The 19,170-nt window shown below is 54.4% G+C and overlaps 1 protein-coding gene across 4 annotated transcripts; it reads right to left on the bottom strand.

Annotated features, from left to right (window-relative positions):
* Positions 1-425: 425 nt before the first annotated feature.
* PIGS (phosphatidylinositol glycan anchor biosynthesis class S) lies at positions 426-12,174 on the bottom strand. 4 transcript variants are annotated; one of them, XM_084823027.1, is made up of 12 exons: positions 12,122-12,174; positions 11,069-11,208; positions 9,960-10,071; positions 8,951-9,040; positions 8,367-8,458; positions 7,624-7,834; positions 6,196-6,338; positions 5,994-6,108; positions 5,240-5,385; positions 4,514-4,614; positions 2,295-2,505; positions 426-1,593 (listed from the first exon to the last, which is right to left on the bottom strand). In XM_084823027.1, exons 1-12 carry the CDS (start codon positions 12,162-12,164, stop codon positions 1,318-1,320), a joined length of 1,680 nt encoding a protein of 559 aa, XP_084679153.1. In that variant the 5' UTR covers positions 12,165-12,174; the 3' UTR covers positions 426-1,317. The 4 variants fall into 4 exon arrangements, with proteins under 4 accessions (XP_084679153.1, XP_084679151.1, XP_084679152.1 ...); XM_084823025.1 differs by having other exon boundaries at positions 7,624-8,041; XM_084823026.1 differs by lacking the exon at positions 426-1,593 and having other exon boundaries at positions 1,748-2,505.
* Between the last annotated feature and the right edge of the window lie 6,996 nt (positions 12,175-19,170).

Genomic DNA, 19,170 nt, shown 5'->3' on the forward strand with positions numbered 1-19,170 from the left:
TGGGTGGTTTACAAATATAATAAATTAATTAGATAAAATAAACTGGGGAAGGCTGGGCTAGTCTGAGGAAGAGTTCTGGAGAACCCAGAAGCTTGCACGATATTTTGGGGTTTTTTGGTTGACCCTAATGAAAGGAGTTGCCCAACTGTGGAGTTTGGATTATTTTTTCCTCATGGACAAGTGTAGCTATCTTTCTGATGTTAATTTATGTGGCTTTTAAAAGACATCCTCATGTTTTGGGGGCCCCGCTCTACAACTCTAGTACAGGACCCCTCAGAGCTTTTTGTGCACATGTCCGGGAGGGAATCCGTTTTAAATTTTTCTTAGTAGAACAGCAAACACGAGCCCTCTTCTCCATTTTTAAAGAAAGTACAGTCTTACGTTTTGTGGAGGCTGCGTGCCCCCCTCCATCACACTGGAGTGCACATGGTTTTTTAACATTTTATTTTTAAAAAGAGGTGAACGCCGATACACTGACTGCGTCACCCCTGAACTCCACGCACATTAACAGCTTCTCCTCGCTCACCCAAGAACACCAGCACTACAGGAGACCTCCAGCTCTTCGAGCCAATTGGAATTTTACTGAATATCCAAGGTGCACTGCAGCAGGCGGAAAGTGGGGGGTCCCTCCCTATTCCCCCATCGTCAACAAGAGCGGAGCGGATTATGCTGCCACCCAACCTTTCTGCAGAGGGTCAGGGCCAAAGAGCCAGGCTCAGCCTCTCCCGCCCTTGCAAGAGACCAAGAACTACAAGAAAGCACAGCCGGTGACATTTGTCCTCTCCCCCCTTCCCATTGTCCTTGTGTGACGGTCTTTTTTTTTTTTAGATTGTAAGCCTGCAGGCAGGGACCGTCTTGTTTTTATTGGTTGTAGGATGGCCGTTCCAGGGGACCTTTTTGGCAGAGGAGCGGGACAAAAGTGCTTCAAATTAATGAGATGATTCCCACCACATTATTCCAACACTTGCTCCCATAACAGGGGAACACCTTTATTTTAAAGCACCTTCCGAACAGGCCAGGGGTGGGGTGGACAACATGGCGTAACACTCCTCTTTAGCTGGGAAGGACCCCACTACCCACCACAGACTCAGTGGCTTCCCTTACTTCCCATGGAGGACCCCCACAAGGGCCCCAGCGGCAGACTGCCCCCCTCCCCCCCAAGTATTTGCTCTCCCCTTCTCAGTTCTGTGGAAGACTGGCGTTACTGTCCCAGGAAGGCGGTGCGCTGTATCTGAAGTCCAGCTGTCCTGCTCCACTCTCCCTCCCATCACCCTCACGAGCTGTCCTCCATCAGCGGCAGGAGAAGGGGGCCTCAGTTCAGTCCATCTTGGCTAGCACCTTCTTGCTCCGCCTGCTCTCCCGGAAGATCTTCACCAGCGAGAGCAGGATGGGGACGGCCATGGGGAGGAAGAGGGGGATGTAGATGGCAAATTTCTGGTCGTCGGGGAAGTAGAGGAGGTGCAGGAGGGAAGGGTCGAAAAAGGCCTGCTCCGAGGAGGTGACTGCCGCCTTGCTGGCCTGGAAGGCGGAGTCCAGGTGGCCTTGTTCCAGCTCCAGCATCGCCTTCTGGGCCGAGTCCACGGCGCGGTACACCTGGGTCAAAACAGGGGCGGTAACGAAGACGCACAGCCGTCCACGATCGTAAGGCTGCTAAGACTAGACTGTGGAATATTTCCGAGAGACACCGTGCCCTGGTCACCGTACGCCATTCCTTTCTTTTAAAAAGTAGGAGAGCTAGTTTCTGGGGGACAGGAAGCAGCCTTTCAAAGGGGTGTTGCTATTTTGCCGCAGCTCTGCTTCAGTCACAGGGCTTTCTTCGCTCGGGACTTGCTTGGCTCTCAGCTGCCAGATGCTAAGAATGGGCAACTTCTGCACGGGTTCCACGGGACAGCGATGCCACGCAGGCCCAGCAGAGGGAGGCCTCGTCCGTGGCACATCCCCCCCAGCTGGGAGCAGGCTGAGCGCTTCCCCAACAGGCGCAGGCGAAGCTGTGAGGGCCCCGCGCACGCCCCGCGTGCGCAGCAGATGCTCCAGCACAGTATTATTAGCACTGGTGTTATTTCAGCTTTCCCTGCCTGCTGACCCCTGGCCATGCTGGCTGGGGGATGAACTTCAGCACCTATGGGCCCCAGCTGGCCTGGCCAAGGGTTAGGAATGCTGGGAGCAGCTGTGCGATAGATGTGGAGGGCCCCAGGCGGCGAGAGGGCTGGCGCAGAGAAGCGGTGCGCAGCCACCTCGGCGGCCAGGGGAAGAGATGCAGCACGGGCCGCCCCACCTCCCTTGCGGCCCCGCACCTCCAAGGCCACGTCGTCCTTGATCACGATGTTGCCAATCTTCTCCAGCAGCTGAGCCAGCGAGGTCAGGGTGGTGGCCACAGTGGCCACGTTCTCCACCGTCCGGGCCCACAGCAGGCGGTCCAGCTCCCAGTCGGAGAGGCCTTCGGTCCCGGGGTTTCCCAGCAGGGTGCCCTCTGGCAGTGGCCCCGGAGAGATCCCCAACAGCAGCCTAGGTGGAGGGGAGTTGCGGCAAGCAAGAGCATTACTTGGCAGCGGAGCCCGTGGGCATGCCCCACAGAGGTGCTTGCAGGAGGGGCTGGAGCCTCTCGGGATCAACCTGGAAGCTTTGCAGCAGGTACAAAAAACCCTCTTCAACAGAGACAACAATGCAGGTGACACCATCCTGTTTTGCTAGGCCTTCTCTGTGGTAGCCCCTCTGAGGTACGTCCAGGCTCAACAGTGGCATGTTTAAGGCATTTACTGAAATCTTGTTTACTCTGGCTTTCCCCACCACAAGCAGTGCTTTCTTTGAACCAACCTAGTCTATTATCACACTTTTCTGCATTTTTTGGATTCCTTTGTATGGCTTCGGGATTTCTCCAATGAGAAGCGGTATGGAAATACTGCTAAGAAATAATAAAATAAATAATAGGCCAACATAGGCTGATACAGAAAGATGCAAGCTTTGGGGTTTCACAGAACTCCGCATTGGGAAGAAAGGAAAGGGAGCAGAAACTCAAGCAGAGACACACAGAGCAAGTTTGTTTGAAAGATTCATTATGAAGCTGGGGAAATCTATGCAGCACAGCTGAAATGGGACCACCTGCATCCCCTTTTCTTCTCCCTCAGGGAGCTGGAATGAAATTCGGTCACTCAAAGCTCCTAAAGCAAGTATAGACTTGTCCTACATAGAAATACAAGCTCAGGAGCAGGAGAGAGAGAGGTGGAGGGTGTGTGTGCAGGGGGCTTCCCCGGTTCCTCCCCAAGCATGCCAGCCAGTGCTATGAGAATACAGGTCGGCTTTCCCCAATGGGGCAGGCTCCAGACATTTTCAACTACTCCTCCCATTAGCCCCAGCTAGTGTGATGGAAGTTGTAGTCCAACATTAATAGAAGCATAGCTTCCAAATCCCAGGAAGAACTAGTTCCCCTCTACTCAGCACTGGTTAGGCCTCATCTGGAGTACTGTGTCCAGTTCTGGGCACTGCACTTGAAGAAGGATGCAGACAAGCTGGAGAGGGTTCAGAGGAGGGCAAGAAAGATGATCAGGGCACTGGAAACAAGGCCCTATGAGGAGAGACTGAAGGAACTGGGCATGTTTAGCCTTGAGAAGAGAAGACTGAGGGGAGATATGATAGTGCTCTTCAAGGACTTGAAAGACTGTCACAGAGAGGAAGGCCAGAATCTCTTCTCCATCATCCCAGAGCTCAGGACACGGAATCATGGGCTCAAGTGACAGGAAGCCAGATTCCGGCTGAACATCAGGAAAAACTTCCTGACTGTTAGAGCAATACGACAATGGAACCAATTCCCTGGGGAGGCGGTGGGCTCTCCCACACTGGAGGCATTCAAGACGAGGCTGGACAGCCACTTGCCAGGGATGCTCTGACTTGGACTCCTGCACTGAGCAGGGGGTTGGACTCAATGGCCTTGTAGGCCCCTCCCAACCCTACTATTCCATGATTCTATGAACATATCTGGAGGGGCCCCACTGGGAGAGGCTGATGTAGGCAATAATGTTTAGCTTGGAGAAGAGAAGATTTAGGGGGGACATGCTTGCCCTCTTCAAGTACCCAAAGGGCTGCCACAGAAAAGAGCATAAAGACCTGTTCTCTGCTGCCATCCCAGGGGACAGCACTAGATCTGGTGGGCTTCAGTTGCAGGTGGGGAGATTTCAGCTGAACATCAGGAGGAATGCCTTGATGGGAAGGCCAGTCTGGCAGTGGAGCCAATGGCCTAGTGGGTAGGTGGGCTGGCTCTCCCTCGGTGGAGGTCTTGAAGCAGAGAGGCTGGGCAGCCAAGTGCCGGGGGCTCCAGCCCCAGATTTCCTGCATGGAGCAGGCGGTCGGGGGAGATGCCTCCAAGGCTCAGCCCAACTCTAGGGGTCTATTCTTCTTCTCGAGCTTTTTAGGCAGAAGCTGGATGGACAGTGATCAAGGATAGCGCAGTGCCCTTGGCAGGGCACTGGACTCAACAGCCTCCGGGGTCCCTCCCCACCCTATGGTCCTCAGGGCTCACCGCAGCTGGGCCAGGAAGACCCCCATCACTTGCACCATGTCAATGTCCACCTGCCTGGGCAGGGAGGTCTCACTGGCAGCCTCAGGCTCGACGTTGTACACCTGGGGAGAGAGAGAGTTGCAGGGGATGCGTCCAGAGGGCTCCCTCGTGGGTCCCGATGCGAACTGGCCTGCACGGAGTGAGGCACACCAGTCCCTGCACGGGAGCAGTGGGCTGGGAGGGGGCGGTGATTGGGACAGGCCCAACATGAGCGCTGGAATGGGCACCTCCCTCATGTTTCGCACTTCCGCACAGGCCACGGCGCAGCTACCAGCTCCACAGAGCCAGACAAACGTCTCAAACTGCCTTTCAGAATGTGTGCTTAAATGCGAATTGCAATGTAGATCTTTAAAAAAATAATAATTGGAGATTAACACAGAAACAGGACATCGCAGGCTCAGGAGCGAATGGGCGCAAAAGGGAGACGGACTTGAAGCAGGCCGAACTGTCCGTCCCTGTCTATTTATTTATTTATTGCGTTTCCATACCCCCCACCAATAGCCGAAGCTCTCTGGGCATGTCACAACAATGGAAACCAAAATCACAACATGATAAAATACCCAAGTGTAAGACTAGTTGAGGGGGGGTGGCATGCACCAACCCACCCACGCAAGGGCTCCCCAAAAAGCATTGTCCCGACATGCAGATATGTTGGGGGGGTTAAATACATGGGAGGAGCCCCCTCACCATGATCCCGCCCCAGCGGGGGCTGTGGAAAGCGTTGCTGGGCACGGCCGCCCCGTCCTTGCCCTTGATGTAGAGAGGCGAATGCGAGCGCTCCGGCACGTAGAGGAGGAAGTTGAGCACAGGGTAGAGTGAGGCGGCGCTGGAACCTGCACGGAGAGAGACAGACGCACACCTTGGTAGGAAGCCAGAAACAGAGATGGCCAGGAAAAAGCAAGCACCAGCCGAGAGAGAGGGACGATGGGCACGGTAGTCCATACTGGGGGAAGCTGGACTAGAGCTGAAAGTAACCGGTAAGCCAGCTGGTGCTGCCCACACACTCAAAGCCAGTCAACGTAATTTTTCCCTCTCCCCTCCCCACCCCTTTTATGTCTTGTCTTCTTTAGACTGTAAGACCTGCGGGGCAGGGACTGTCCCGTTCTCCTGACTGACTGGAAGCCACTCCGGGAGCCATTTCCATCTGAGCAGAGGGTTAAGGGATACTTCAGATGAATGCGTAAAGACCAGCCCCCAGCAGCCCGATATACTAACAGCGAACCCATTCTCCCAGCGTGTATCCTCCTGCAGCCACAACAGCACCAGCCTCACGCCGGAGGGAGGAGGCACCCCCAGTTTGAGAGGGAACCAAAACCTTCGCAGAACTCTGTGCTGAGGGAAGCAAGGGCTTCTGGGATCACAACCGAAGGATCTCCTTGGTGGAAACAAGGCGCAGAGCCCCCTCCCACCGGCCCTCGGGTCGAGCGGGCGCGGTACTCACCCAGCCGGGCCTCCACGGGGTTAATGACGTGCGGGAGGCTGTGGGCGCTCAGGATGTAGCTAGAGGAGGGGGCGTCGAAGCGGGGCGTGACCCCCAGCGGGGCGTAGTAGAGGATCTGAGGGGGGGAGGGAAAAGCGAAAATGAGCCTGTCTAGCTGGACATGGCGCTGCCTCCCGCCAGGCCTCTCGCCCCCCATGCTCACTTGCGAGTCCACGGAGAACTCTGCCACCGAGCTCAGCTTTTCCAGCAGGGGCTTCACGTAGTGCCGGATGGCCCCCTCGATGTCCCAGTGGACGCTGTGGGATTTTGGGTCGGGGTTCAGCAAGCTGAAGGTGATCTCATACCCTGCAGTGGGGAAGGGTTGAGGCAATTCCAAATTCCACTCACCTTTGGAAAGCAAACTCATGGAATTTGCCACTCAACTACCAAGTGTGACATTCTGCCCTAAGCATTTCAGCGGCTCTCAGAGGCTGTCAAGCATCCGAGAGCAACAACGACCAAATGTCATCCTGCTTAACAGAGACAGTATGCTGTAGTGGTTAGAGCAGGGCTGGGCCACTTGTGGACCTCCAGATGCTTTGGCCAGCAACTCCCATCAGCCCTAGTCAGCAAAGTTTATGGTGAGGGATTATGGGAGTCGCAGGCTAAAATGGCCGGAGTACCAGAAGTTGCAAACCTCCGCGTTAGACAGCTGGACTTGGATTGGAGGGACCCAGTTTCAAATCCTGACTGGGTGGCCTTGCGCCAGTCGCTACAGAATCACAGAATCAAAGAACAGTAGGGCTGGAAGGGGCCTACAAGGCCATGGAGTCCAACCCCCTGCTCAGTGCAGGAGTCCAAGTCAGAGCATCCCCGACAAGTGGCTGTCCAGCCTCGTCATGAACGCCTCCAGCCTGGGAGAGCCCACCGCCTCCCTAGGTAGTTGGTTCCATTGTTGTATTGCTCTAACAGTCAGGAAGTTTCCGGCTTCCTGTCACTTGAGCCCACGATCCCATGTCCTGAGCTCTGGGATGATGGAGAAGAGATCCTGGCCTTCCTCTCTGAGACAGCCTTTCAAGGACTTGAAGAGCGCTATCCTATCTCCCCTCCATCTTCTCTTCTCGAGGCTAAACATGCCCAGTTCTTTCAGTCTCTCTTCATAGGGCCTTGTTTCCAATCCCCTGATCATCTTTGTTTCCAGTCCCCTAATCATCCAGTCCTCTGATCATCTATCTCTCAGCCTAACCTACCTCACAGGGTTGTTGTGAGGATAACATGGAGGGGGTGGGGAGAGAGAACTGTGCATGCCCTCCCGAGATCCTCGGCGGAGGGAAGAGGTATCAACATCACAGATCCCTAAGCTTTTTGGGTCAGTGGGGATAGCTGGAATTTTTAGAGTGTTGTGGGTGCTCTCACAAAATGGCTGCCATGGGGAGACACTTGCCTACTCATAAAATGGCTGCCGTGGTGGGCAGGGCTGGTTAGAAAACAGTCATTTTCCAGAAGGCAAATCGGTGAGAAATTCCAGTATGGAAACTGGAAGGTCTGGTCTAACAGAGAAGCACGATCCGCCCTGAAACGGCCACCCCTCCACCCCATCCCACAGGCCCTGCTGGTCCCCAGACAGGGCCTCTTCCCCTGCCAGCCCTACCCAGGCTAGACTTGAACGGGCGCTTCCACTCAGCGCCTGGCAGGCCGATGGGGACGCGGTCAGCGAGCGCTTCTGCCACGGAGTCGGGAGTGAACGACATGGCCCGCGCCAACTGCTGCACTTGAGCGGCCACGGACGCCAGCACGTCTTCCGCGCCCCGAGGGGCCCTGAGCACAGCGTGGCGCCGCTTGCCGAGGTACACGACAGCCTCCTGCAGGGGGGGAGACGGACAGCGGGAGGGGGCGCCTGGCTTCTGCGCTGCAGTCCGCAGTTGACCCAGAATGGCAGGTGGCCGTGCGCATTCATTTGGCACGGGGGCCAAACCCAGCCTTCCAAAGTTCGCCAGACAGCCTGCCCCTTTCCCGAACCACTGGTCGGTTGGTGGCCTGCCGAATTCTGTGCAGCTTTCCCCCGCATTCTAAAAGCGAAGAGCTCTAAGCTACAATATCCTGGTATTTTTTTTGCCTTTGGCCCTGGAACAGACGCACACACACCGAGCCTGGGGAAAGACTGCACGAAAGCCAGGAAACCACCGGGGGCGGGGGGGACAGGAGAAGGGGGGGGCCTTCTCGGACTGGGACCGCAGGTGGGCCAGATTTGGCCCATGGGCCAGAGGTTCTGCACCCATGTCTTGGGGGCCCCACCACATCCAAGCCCTGGAGTTGATGCCAGAGCAGAGGTGAGGCATTTCCAGAGGGACTGGAGAGGGGCTTGGGGTGGGCAGAGGGCTAGGAGGCACGTACCTGTGGCAGGAGGAGAGAGCTGTGCGGGATCACGTAGGCCGTCAGCGAGCCCGCCAGCATCCCGTCTGTGGTAAGCAGCCTGTTGTCTACCTCTGGAGCGAGAAGAAGGGGTGAAGCTCCAGGGAGGCCCCCCATTGCTATCCCGAGGCAAACACGACCCCCCACATCGCTGGGCCTGTCTTGTGACAAGCACGCCTCCTCCCATCACCCAGGGACCCCTTCATGCTAAAGGATTCCTGCATAGGGACGGCCCCCCCGCCCCATCATGCCCCTGCCCCGTGGCCAGGAGGGAGCTTCGGCAGACCAGCAAGTGCCCCACCGCCCTCAAATGCAAGGAAAATGCAGGAACCGAGGGCCCGGCCAGTGCTTGGGATTACAACTCCCGTCAGCCCTAGCCAGCATGGCCAACGGCAAGGGATTGTCGGAGTTGTAGTCCAAAAGCCTTGCTCATCCCTTGCCAGACAACACAAGATGGCCAGCTTGCATCCCTTCCCCACACACATGCAAACAGCGCTATGCCAGAACCTTCTGTTTGCTCCCCCCGGCCGCCCTCCCCTCCTTTGGTGCCTCCTCAGGGCCATCACCTCGGACGGAGGCCTGGGACAGGATCGCCTCCTCCTGAGGTGTGGCACGGCGGAAGGAGACCTCGTAGCGGGACGTCACGCTGGTCTTGGCTGAGGCAGCGGGACGAAGGACACAAAGGGAGGACACGAGGCGCACGCTCAGACATGGCCCTGGGCTGCCCCCTCAGCAAGACTTAACCCCCCCCATTCTGCCCACGCCCATCAGAGCTGATGTCCTGGTGGAACTGGGAGCTGGTGGCGCACAGCCGCCAAGAGTGCGGCCAAGACCTGGGAAAGCCGGTTCACATCCCTGCTCAGCTGTGCAGCTCTCAGAGGGCAGCCGCGGCCCAGTTGCCTTCTCTCAGCCTCCCCTACCTCACAGGGCTGTTGCAAGGCTAAAAGGGAGGGCCGTGTGTGCCACCTTGAGCTCCCTGGAGAGAAAGTCATGGCGTAAATGTGGTTAAATAAACAATGCAGAGGTGCTGAGCCTCAGGTACATGGTGCAAATCCAGCCCGCTTGAGGCATCTGTCCAGCCCCCGGGGTTCCCTGGAGGGTCACGGCCCCTTCCCTTAGCCCTGACTGCCGAGCCCTGGCGGTGTCCCACCTTTTCCAGCTTCCCCCCCATCCCAAAGGCTGAAATGACTGGCAGGACGAGCGTTAAGCCAAAACATCCTGGGGCTCTCAATATTTTGGCCCCACCTGCTTTTCCTTGGCCCCGCCCACCAGGGGAATCCGGCCCCCCAGAGCTTCTCCAGAATGGGCTTCGGCTCTTGGGATGGAGGGGGCCGGCCCCGGAATAAAGAGGTGCTCGGACGCCGGCCAGGAGCACAGCGGCACGCTCGCTCCTCAGCAAGCGCAGAGCGCCGAGTGGCACAGCCTCGGACCCGCCATGGACGGAATGTGCGCACCGCCTGACACGCAGCAGGGTCTTCGGGCGGAGAGTGCTCATGCTGAGCGGCGCACGTTCACACACAAAGCCCCCGCCCCCTGAAGCAGCGTGGGCAAGGTGGCTAGTGACCCCCGACTCACAGTTCAAGGGGATCTCCGCCTCCTGCGTGCTCCTGAACGGGAGTTTGCGCTCCTGGTCCCCCCGCAGAACCCCACTGGCAAAGACCACTGACACGGGCACCGTCAGCTGGAACTGAAATGGGGATGGCGCATTAGCAGGGCCGTGAAAGCCACAAGCCCCCTTCTGAGCCACCCAGACCCACTCTGGCTCAATGCCGACATAAAGCAAAGCCCGGGGTTTAGAGCCATGTGCGCCAGCCTCTGGCGCACGCCAGGCAGAAGAGGACGAAAGCCCCCCTGGTTTATTTCAGGCTAACCAGCTTGCCCAGACTTGGGGGGACGCTAGCCGGCTCTGACCATGGTTTCCTTGTTATTTATTTAACTTATTTCTAGCCTGCCTTTCAGGGCAAGAAGCTTCCCAAGGCAGCTTGCAACCACAAAATAGACGCATACCATTTCATAAAAACAACCACTGATAAAACAATAAAAGCACACACAGATAGTCCAGAGACAGCCAGAGCAGGAGGTTTTCAGAGCCTTCCTGAAAGCCTGTAACATTGGGGCTGGGTGGACCCTCGACTGACAGCCCATTCCAGAGGTGTGGAGCCACTGCAGAAAAGGCCCTCTCTCATGTACTAACTGCCCGCAAAGGTGGGCAAGTAAGAAAGGTCTCAGTTGCTCGAAGCAGGCTGATATGGGTGATATGGTTAGCTCTAACAAGCCAGGATCAAACCCTAGTCAGCAATCCTGGCTTGTTCACTAACCATAGCTTCAACTCAAAATGGAGAGTTCTCTGAGTATCCTGTTTCTGACTGAGGCCAGTCCAATGCCTCAACAGGAAGTTCAGAAGCAAGACACACCTGACCTGTGGGCTTCCCGCAGGCAGTTGGGCAGCCACCGTGTGAACAGAACGCTCAACTAGATAAGGCCTTGGGTCTGATCCAGGGCTCTTCTGATGTTCTTAGGATGGCAACTTCTGCTGTTGTTCCCCAGAAGCTGGTATTTAGGGGTAGACTGCCTCGGAAGCTAAAGGTTCTACCCATTCTCTATCTAGTGTTTCCCGAGAGGCAGTTTTGCCTAGGTGTGCTCTCAGCAGGGTGGGGTGGCTGTGCAGAGGGCCTTGTTCTAACCAGGAGAGTGTCCAGCTCGGCAATCTCTGAGTATGGCAGCGCGGCGCGGTACGTCTCCGTTGTTTTCCACCACAGCGGCAGCCCCACCACAATGGCGATCACGGCGAAGGACAGCGCGGCGTACTTCCCTCGGGCCTTCTCTGCACAGACACAGAAGGGAAGGAAGAAAGGACGGAAGGAGAGTCTCCAGAGTGGACTGGAAAAGACCCTGCTTTGCACGCAGAAGGTCCCGGGTTCAGTCTCCAGCAGCATCCCCAGGGAGGGCTGGGAACAATCCTTGCCTGAAGCCCCCAAGAGCTGCTACTGGTCAGCGTAGACAACACTGAGGTACATGGACCAAGGGGCTGAGTCGAAATATGGCAGCTTCCTATTTAAATCAGCCCTTTGCTCAGAACCATGAGGGCTGGAACCTTACTTCATTTTAAAGGGGAAGGCTCAGTGGTAGAGCCCCAACGACAGCAACAAGTCTCAGGTTCTGTCCCCAGCATCTCCAGGTAGGGCTGGGAAAGATGCCTACTTAAAGCCCATTGGCCATGCTGGCTGGGAATGATGGGAGTTGCAATCTAACACATCTGGCAGGCACCAGACTGGGGAAGGCTGGTTTATGCTGCTGTACGCCAAGGACTGCAGTCAGTGGGCCGTGTCCAGTGCTAGTCCTACTGAAATGGGCCTGCTCTATGTAGGACTAACACTGGATGCTGCTCGGTGCGTTCCAGTCGGTTTCCTTTTTCTCTTAATTTGTTATCTTGTTACACTGCTCAGATGTTTCTTCTTTGCAGGAGTTTTGTGTCCCACGCCCAAATGATGTGTGGGAGGGATATACAGTATAGGAGGGGGCCCTGTGCTGAAAACAGGTTCCGGGGCGACAGCAAATCAAAGCTGCGCGAGAATCCGGACCGTGCTAATTAGAAAGCCGCTAATTCGAATTGCATTGGGAGTGAATCCGGATTGCGCTGGAAGTGAATTAAGCGCCTGGGTGCCTGGGTCCCTCTAGCCATGGCAGCAAAGGGCTCGGACGCCTGGGTCCCCGTCCCTCCTCCCGCAGCCCCGCACCTGCCGCATCCAGCGCTGCAACGGCGCCGACCTCGGCCGCCATCCTCTCTCCCGGAAGTCTCCCCCGACCAGCACAGCTTGGGGCGATGCTCAGGACGTCGAAGAGCGAGTCGAACGCCAGCACCCCAATCAGACGCGACGGACAGCTGAGCGGCAGCGGGTTCGCCCAATCAACGAGCTCAAAGGGCGATCCCTGACTGAAAGAACGCTTGCCAGTCCTAGGGTCGGGCACGCTGATAAGGCGGGACCTATTCTAGCCAATAAGCAAAGACAAACACAAGATAGCCTATCCTGCTCCGCTCTAGGACGGAGCGACAGCAAAAATCGACCAATGGGAAAAATACCCAGAGGCGCCCGTCTTCAGTACCGCACAGGAGAGGGGACAAAAGACTGCGAGAGGGGAGGGGGCTGCTTTTTTTTTTAACCCGTTGCTTTCGTAGCTGGCGGAAAGGGCCGTGCAGCAGCACGTGGCTTGAGGTCCATCGGATTTAGCAGGTCAAAACATGCATTTCCGAATGTTGACCAGAAAGTTGAAGACTAATAAAAGTATTCAACCTGAAATCCCTGCAACGCAAGCTGTGAATAAACCCCACTGAACTCAATACTTACTTCAATGGGACTTGCGCTAAGGCAGCCTTCCCCAGCCTAGTACCCTGTGGAGATGTGGGACTGCAACTCCTATCATCCCCTTGGGTCCATGTTCCACCCGTACTCCTTGCTGCTCTCTCTCCCCCTCTGTTTAAAGATTCCATCTGCTGCCCCAGCCTCGGACTCCGAAGATACAGGGGAAATCCAGAGGGAACCTTCCCGCTTGCTCTGCGCGCCCACTGCGGCCCTATCTGAAGAGGACGGACCTGGCCTCAGTTATCCATGCACCCAGTGGCGTCCGAGCTGGACTCCTGCAACGTGTTGTACATGGGGCTGCCTTGAAGACAGTTCCGAAGCTTCAGCTGGTGCAGAATACAACTGTCCGAATGTTGGTGGGGGTGAGGCGATTTGATCATGTAACTCCCATACTGTGTCAGCCGCACTGGCTACCGGTGTATTTCCCAGCACAATTGAAAGTGCTGGTTTTGACCTTTAAAGCCTTGAACAAGTAATTTGGGACCAAATTACTTGAAGGACTGTCTTCATCCATATCATCCTGCCCATACGAAGATCAGCAAGAGAGGCTTTCCTCATTTGCTCTCCTGTGAGAATAGCTAGGTGGGTGACCACATGTGACAGGGTCTTCTCTGAAGTGGCCCCAAACGTCTGGAATAAGTTGCCATCGAGGGTCCGCCAGGCACCATAATTGTAGGCTTTTTAGAAGGCCCTGAAAACATTATTTTACTCTGGGCTTCTCCTGATATAATAGGGGCTGTTGCTGTTTTTAGTGCCATTTTTATTGTGTTCTTACTGTTTTATTGTGTTATTTATTTATTTATTACATTTCTATCCTGCCTTTTTTCCTCTGTAAGGAACCCAAGCGGCGTACATAATCCTCCTCCTCTTCATTTTATCCCCACAACAACAACCCTGTGAGGTGGGTTGGGCTGAAAGTCTGTGACTGGCCCAAAGTCACCCAGTGAGCTTCCATGGCTGAGTGGGGACTAGAACCCGGATCTCCCGACTCCCAGTCTAACACTCTTGCCACTACACCACACTGGCTCTTAATATCACTCTTAATATTATATCGGTTTTATGTGTTTCATTGCTAGATGCACCTTGAGAGGGCTTTTGCCCTGAAAGGCAGCCAATAAATATTTTTAAGAAAATAATAAATAAATTCAGGAGACCATAATTTGGGCGCCTGAATAATTGATACTCCAACCCATTTTCCATTTCCTCCCAACCCTTCCAAGCTCACTGATGAAACCCACAGTCCTGCAGGTAGGAAGGGCTGGGCAGGAGTGGTAAAAGCCAGCAGCGCAAGAAATTAAAGACCCGGGCAAGAGAGAGGCTGGGTGGAGGCATCACTAGACTTGGCTGGTTCTGCCTCTGCTGCTGCTCCTGTTCCAGCTCCCTGGTGCTGGGCAGGGGGTAAGGATGAGGTGGGGGTGTTGAAGCAGAATGGTGCGGGGGGGGGGGATGTTGGAGTAGTGAATCCCTGTGTTCAACCCTGTGCTGTGTGAAGAAGCCCTTCCTTCGATCTGTCCTGAATCCCCCACACATCAGTTTCATGGGAGGATCCCCGGTGGGTTCTAGTACTATGAGAAGGAGAAAAACCTCTCCTTATCCACTACCTCCACACCAGACATAAATCTGTGCCTCTCTGTCATGTCTCCCCTCATTTGGGCTGCCCTTTCCTGCACCTTGTCCAACTCCACCATATCCTTTGGGAGGAGCGGTGACCAGAACTGTATGCAGCATTCCAAGTGTGGCCACATCATAGATTTAGAATAGAATAGAATAGAATAGAATAGAATAGAATAGAATAGTAGGGTTGGAAGGGGCCTACAAGGCCATCGAGGCCAACCCCCTGCTCAATGCAGGAATCCAGGTCAGAGCATCCCTGACAAATGGCTGTCCAGCCTCGTCTTGAAGGCCTCCAGTGTGGGAGAGCCCACCGCCTCCCCAGGTAATTGGTTCCATTGTCGTATTGCTTTTACAGTCAGGAAGTTTTTCCTGATGTTCAGCCGGAATCTGGCTTCCTGTCACTTGAGCCCATTATTCCATGTCCTGCACTCTGGGATGATGGAGAAGAGATCCTGGCCTTCCTGTCTGTGACAACCTTTCAAGGACTTGAAGAGCGCTATCATATCTCCCCTCAGTCTTCTCTTCTCAAGGCTAAACATGCCCAGTTCTTTCAGTCTCTCTTCATAGGGCTTTGTTTCCAGTCCCCTGATCATCTTTGTTGCCCTCCTCTGAACCCTCTCCAGTTTGTCTGCATCCTTCTTAAAGGGTGGTGCCCAGAACTGGACACAGTACTCCAGATGAGGCCTAACCAGTGCTGAGTAGAGGGGAACTAGTACTTCCCGGGATTTGGAAGCGACGCTTCTATGAATGCAGACCCAAATAGCATTTGCCTTTTTTGCAGCCACATCACATTGTTGGCTCATATTCAGCTTGTGATGGACAACAATTCCAAGATCCTTCTCGCTCGTAGTGTGGTTGAGCCACATATCCCCCATCTTGTAACTGTGCATTTGGTTTCTTTTTCCTAGGTGCAGAACTTGGCATTTGTCCCTATTAAATGTCATTCTGTTGTTTTCTGCCCAGCACTCCAGTCTATCCAGATCACTTTGAATTTTGTTTCTGTCTTCCAAAGTATTAGCTATCCCGCCCAATTTGGTGTCATCTGCAAATTGGATCAGCATTCCCTGCACCTCCTCCTCCAAGTCATTAATAACAATGTTGAAGAGCACTGGGCCCAGGACTGAGCCCTGCGGTACCCCACTCGTTACCTCTCCCCAGTTTGAGTAGGTCCAATTGATAAGCACTCTTTGAGTCCGATTCTGTAGCCAACTGTGGATCCACCGGACCGTTGTTTCATCTAGCCCACTTTGAGCTAGTTTGCTCATCAGGATATCATGGGGCACTTTGTCGAAAGCTTTGCTGAAGTCGAGGTATATGATGTCCACAGCATTCCCACAGTCTACAAGGGAGGTGACTTGATCAAAAAATGAGATCAGATTTGTCTGGCAGGACTTGTTTTTGACAAATCCATGTTGGCTTCGAGTAATCACAGCATTGTTGTCAAGGTGCTTCCAGATGGATTGCTTTATCATCTGCTCCAGAATTTTCCCAGGGATTGATGTCAGACTGACTGGTCTGTAGTTCCCAGGTTCCTCCTTTTTACCCTTTTTGAAGACAGGGACAACATTAGCCCTCCTCCAGTCATCTGGCACTTCCCCCGTCCTCCATGATTTCTCAAAGAGAATAGACAGCGGTTCTGAGAGTTCTTCTGCCAGTTCCTTTATGACTCGAGGATGCAGTTCATCTGGCCCTGGAGATTTGAACTCATTCAAAGTAATGAGGTGTTCCTTGACCATATGCCTGTCGATCTCAAGCTGCAATCCTGCCCCTTCAGCCTGTACTTTGCCTTTGCCAGGGGAGTCATAGACCCTCTTTTGGGAGAAGACTGAGCCAAAGTAGGAATTGAGCACCTCTGCCTTTTCTTTGTCATCTGTTATCGTTTTGCCATCCTTATTTAATAGCTGAACCACCATTTCTTTCCTCTGCCTTTTACTATGCAAGTAGCTGAAGAAAGCCTTTTTGTGGTTTTTAGCATCCCTCGCTAACCTCAGCTCGTCCTCAGCTTTAGCCTTCCTGACAACATCCCTGCAATTCTGTGCTACCTGCCTGTACTCTTCCTTTGTTGCTTGGCGTTCTTTCCTCTTCCTATATGTGTCCTTTTTTGTTTTCAGGTCATCCCTAAGTTTTTTGTGAAGCCACATTGGCTTCTTCTGTTGTCTTCCATCTTTTCTTCTTGTTGGAATTGTTTGTGATTGTGCCTTGAGAATTTCCTTTTTTAAAAGCTCCCACCCATCTTGGACTCCTTTTCTCGCTAGCATCGCTTGCCATGGGACCTTACTGATCATTGTTCTGAGTTTATGAAAATCAGCTTTCCTAACATCCAGGGTACGCGTTTGACTACACTTTGTACAAAGGCATTATGATATCAGCAGTTTTATTTTCATTTCCTTCTCTGATGATCTCCAACATGCAATTTGCCTTTTATTGACAGCCTCCGGGCACCGGGTTGCCTATCTAGTCGAGTGCCCTGTTTCCCCCAGTGATCAAACGGAGGCCCTAATGGAAATCTCAGAAGTGGGGCAACACTTGGCCTCACAGATCTCATAGAATCATAGGGTTGGAAGGGGTGTAAGCATGGCTTGGCTGGATTAGACCCTCAGTCTGTCAGTTCTAAGCCAGTCTTTTCAGACAGCGAGGTACCCCTGGAAAATTCATAGAATAGTAGTGTTGGGAGGGGCCTACTAGACCCTCGAGTCCAACCCCCTGCTCAGTGCAGGAATCCAAGGCAGAGCATCCCTGACAGGTGGCTGTCCAGCCTCGTCTTGAACGCTTCCAGTGTGGGAGAGCCCACCGCCGCCCTAGGGAATGGGTTCCATGGTCATATTGCTTTAACAGTCAGGAAGCTTTTCCTGATGTTCAGCCGGAATCTGGCTTCCTGTCACTTGAGGCCATGATTCTGTGTCCTGCACTCTGGGATGATCGAGAAGAGATGCTGGCCTTCCTCTCTGGGACAACCTTTCAAGTACTTGAAGAGCGCTATCCTATCTCCCCTCAGTCTCCTCTTCTCAAGGCTAAACAGGCCCAGTTCTTTCAGTCTCTCTTCATAGGGCTTTGTTTCCAGTCCCCTGATCATCTTTGTTGCCCTCCTCTGAACCCTCCCCAGCTTGTCTGCATCCTTCTTAAAGTGTGGTGCCCAGAACTGGACACAGTACTCCAGATGAGGCCTAACCAGTGCTGAGTAGAGGGGAACTAGTACTTCCCGGGGTTTGCTTCTATGAATGCAGCCCAAAAGAGCATTGGCCTTATCAACAGAACACAAAATGCTCATCACCTCTTCCTCATCCTCAGCATCTGACAATTGGAGATATGTGACTCCTGAACATGGAGGAACCATTTAACCATCATGACTAGCAGCTGTTGCCAAACCTCACCCACCACTGTGAATCTGGCTGCCCCTTTTACAGCCACCTAATAGACCAGGGGCTTCAGCACTTCCCATGGCAGCAGATTCTCACGGGAATTCTGCCTTGCCTGAAAAAGTCCTTCCTTTGGCTCGCCTGGAAACTCCTGCCAGCCCATTTTGCTGGGAAGTCTGACAAGGGGAACAAGATCTAGCCATCCATCCCTAAACCTCTACGTTGACTCCACTAAAAAAGCCCCCACTGGATAGGTTAGCCTTTCCTGGTAGGGAAATTATGGTAGCCAAAAAATGGGTAAATATTTTAACAGAAGGCAAACTCTAAAGAGCCCCTAAGTTGATTTAGACATTCTGCTCAGGCACTGGAAGGGTTAAGAGTTTCAGGTGAAAGGCAGTGGCAAGGAGGAATGGGCTGCCCTGCTTCAGGGGCCCATTTCTCCAGGGATTCTTGCACACTCCCGAACTGGCCCATCCCAGAGGAGACCAGCAGAGGGCAAGCGTGTGGTGGCTCTTGAGCCTGCAATAGCAGAGCTGGGGGTGTTCTAGGCCTCCCCGTTTATGTGGCAGAGCAGGGGAGGCTCAGGAGAGACGGGCTGCCCTCCGTCCCCCCATCCCCCTTCCCCCACTCTGCCAAGAGCAGTCGGGGCGTTTCCTCCCAGGCCCTAGGTCTGCCCCAGAGAGGGGGCGCAGTCCAGGCTGTTCTCCAAACCGGCGGAGGAACCCCGGGATGAGCGGTCCTGCAGGAACCGAATGAGCTTCTCGATCGTGGCCTCTTGGTGCTCGTGGGACCATCTGCGTGGCAAGGGAAAGAAGGGCACAGCTGAGTCCAGCTGGGAAGGAAGCCACCCTGTGGTTCGTGGCCCCTCGGACTGCAATGGAGCAGTCTAACAGGTCTATTTCAGACTACAGTTTCCATCCTCTGCTGTAGCAGAGGACCTAGAGAGACCAGGCTGCATCTTCGCCTTGCCCCGCCTGAAATCGTAATTGCCCTCCAACAACCCCCCACCCCAGGTTGACAGGCTTTGCCTTGCAGAGTCCTCATCTGCATTACCCCCGGGGGGGGACTTGAACCCATGGCACCGACTTCCCACTGCATTGCTAATGGGAAGCTCACGACGTTGCCAGCTGTGGCAAGTTGCATTCTCCCTGGCTGCACGCATGCCCCCAGCTCCTCTCCCCTAGAAAACGGTGGCTGCCCTCAGCAGAGGCAGCAGCGTCGATGTATTCGAGGCAGTGGTGTGGGAATCATCCGTGTGGGCATCGTTCCCACAGGGGTCCTCAACCCCTTTGCAGGGGACTCCTCTGGATTCTCTCAGCAGGCCCCTTATCCACAGGGCTGTGCCCAGGGCAAGTGCTGCAGTTTCTTTCTGGCTTCGTGGACTGCCATTTGCCCTGTGCATTGATTGGTGCTTTCTGTACATGGCTAATGGGGGACATTGGCCACCCGATTTAA

This window comes from Heloderma suspectum, chromosome 16 (genome assembly GCF_057233095.1).
Source record: "Heloderma suspectum isolate Gila_16-S chromosome 16, 16-S_ref, whole genome shotgun sequence".
Taxonomy (NCBI): domain Eukaryota; kingdom Metazoa; phylum Chordata; class Lepidosauria; order Squamata; family Helodermatidae; genus Heloderma; species Heloderma suspectum.

Excerpts from the sequence above, each read along its gene's own strand:
- PIGS (XM_084823024.1), bottom strand. The coding sequence starts at position 12,164 with ATGGCGGCCGAGGTCGGCGCCGTTGCAGCGCTGGATGCGGCAG. Across the intron at positions 6,339-7,623 it reads CCCGTTCAAGTCTAGCCTGG|GGTATGAGATCACCTTCAGC; the intron begins GTAGGGCTGGCA and ends TCCCCACTGCAG. Across the intron at positions 4,615-5,239 it reads CCCGCTGGGGCGGGATCATG|GTGTACAACGTCGAGCCTGA; the intron begins GTGAGGGGGCTC and ends CTCTCTCCCCAG.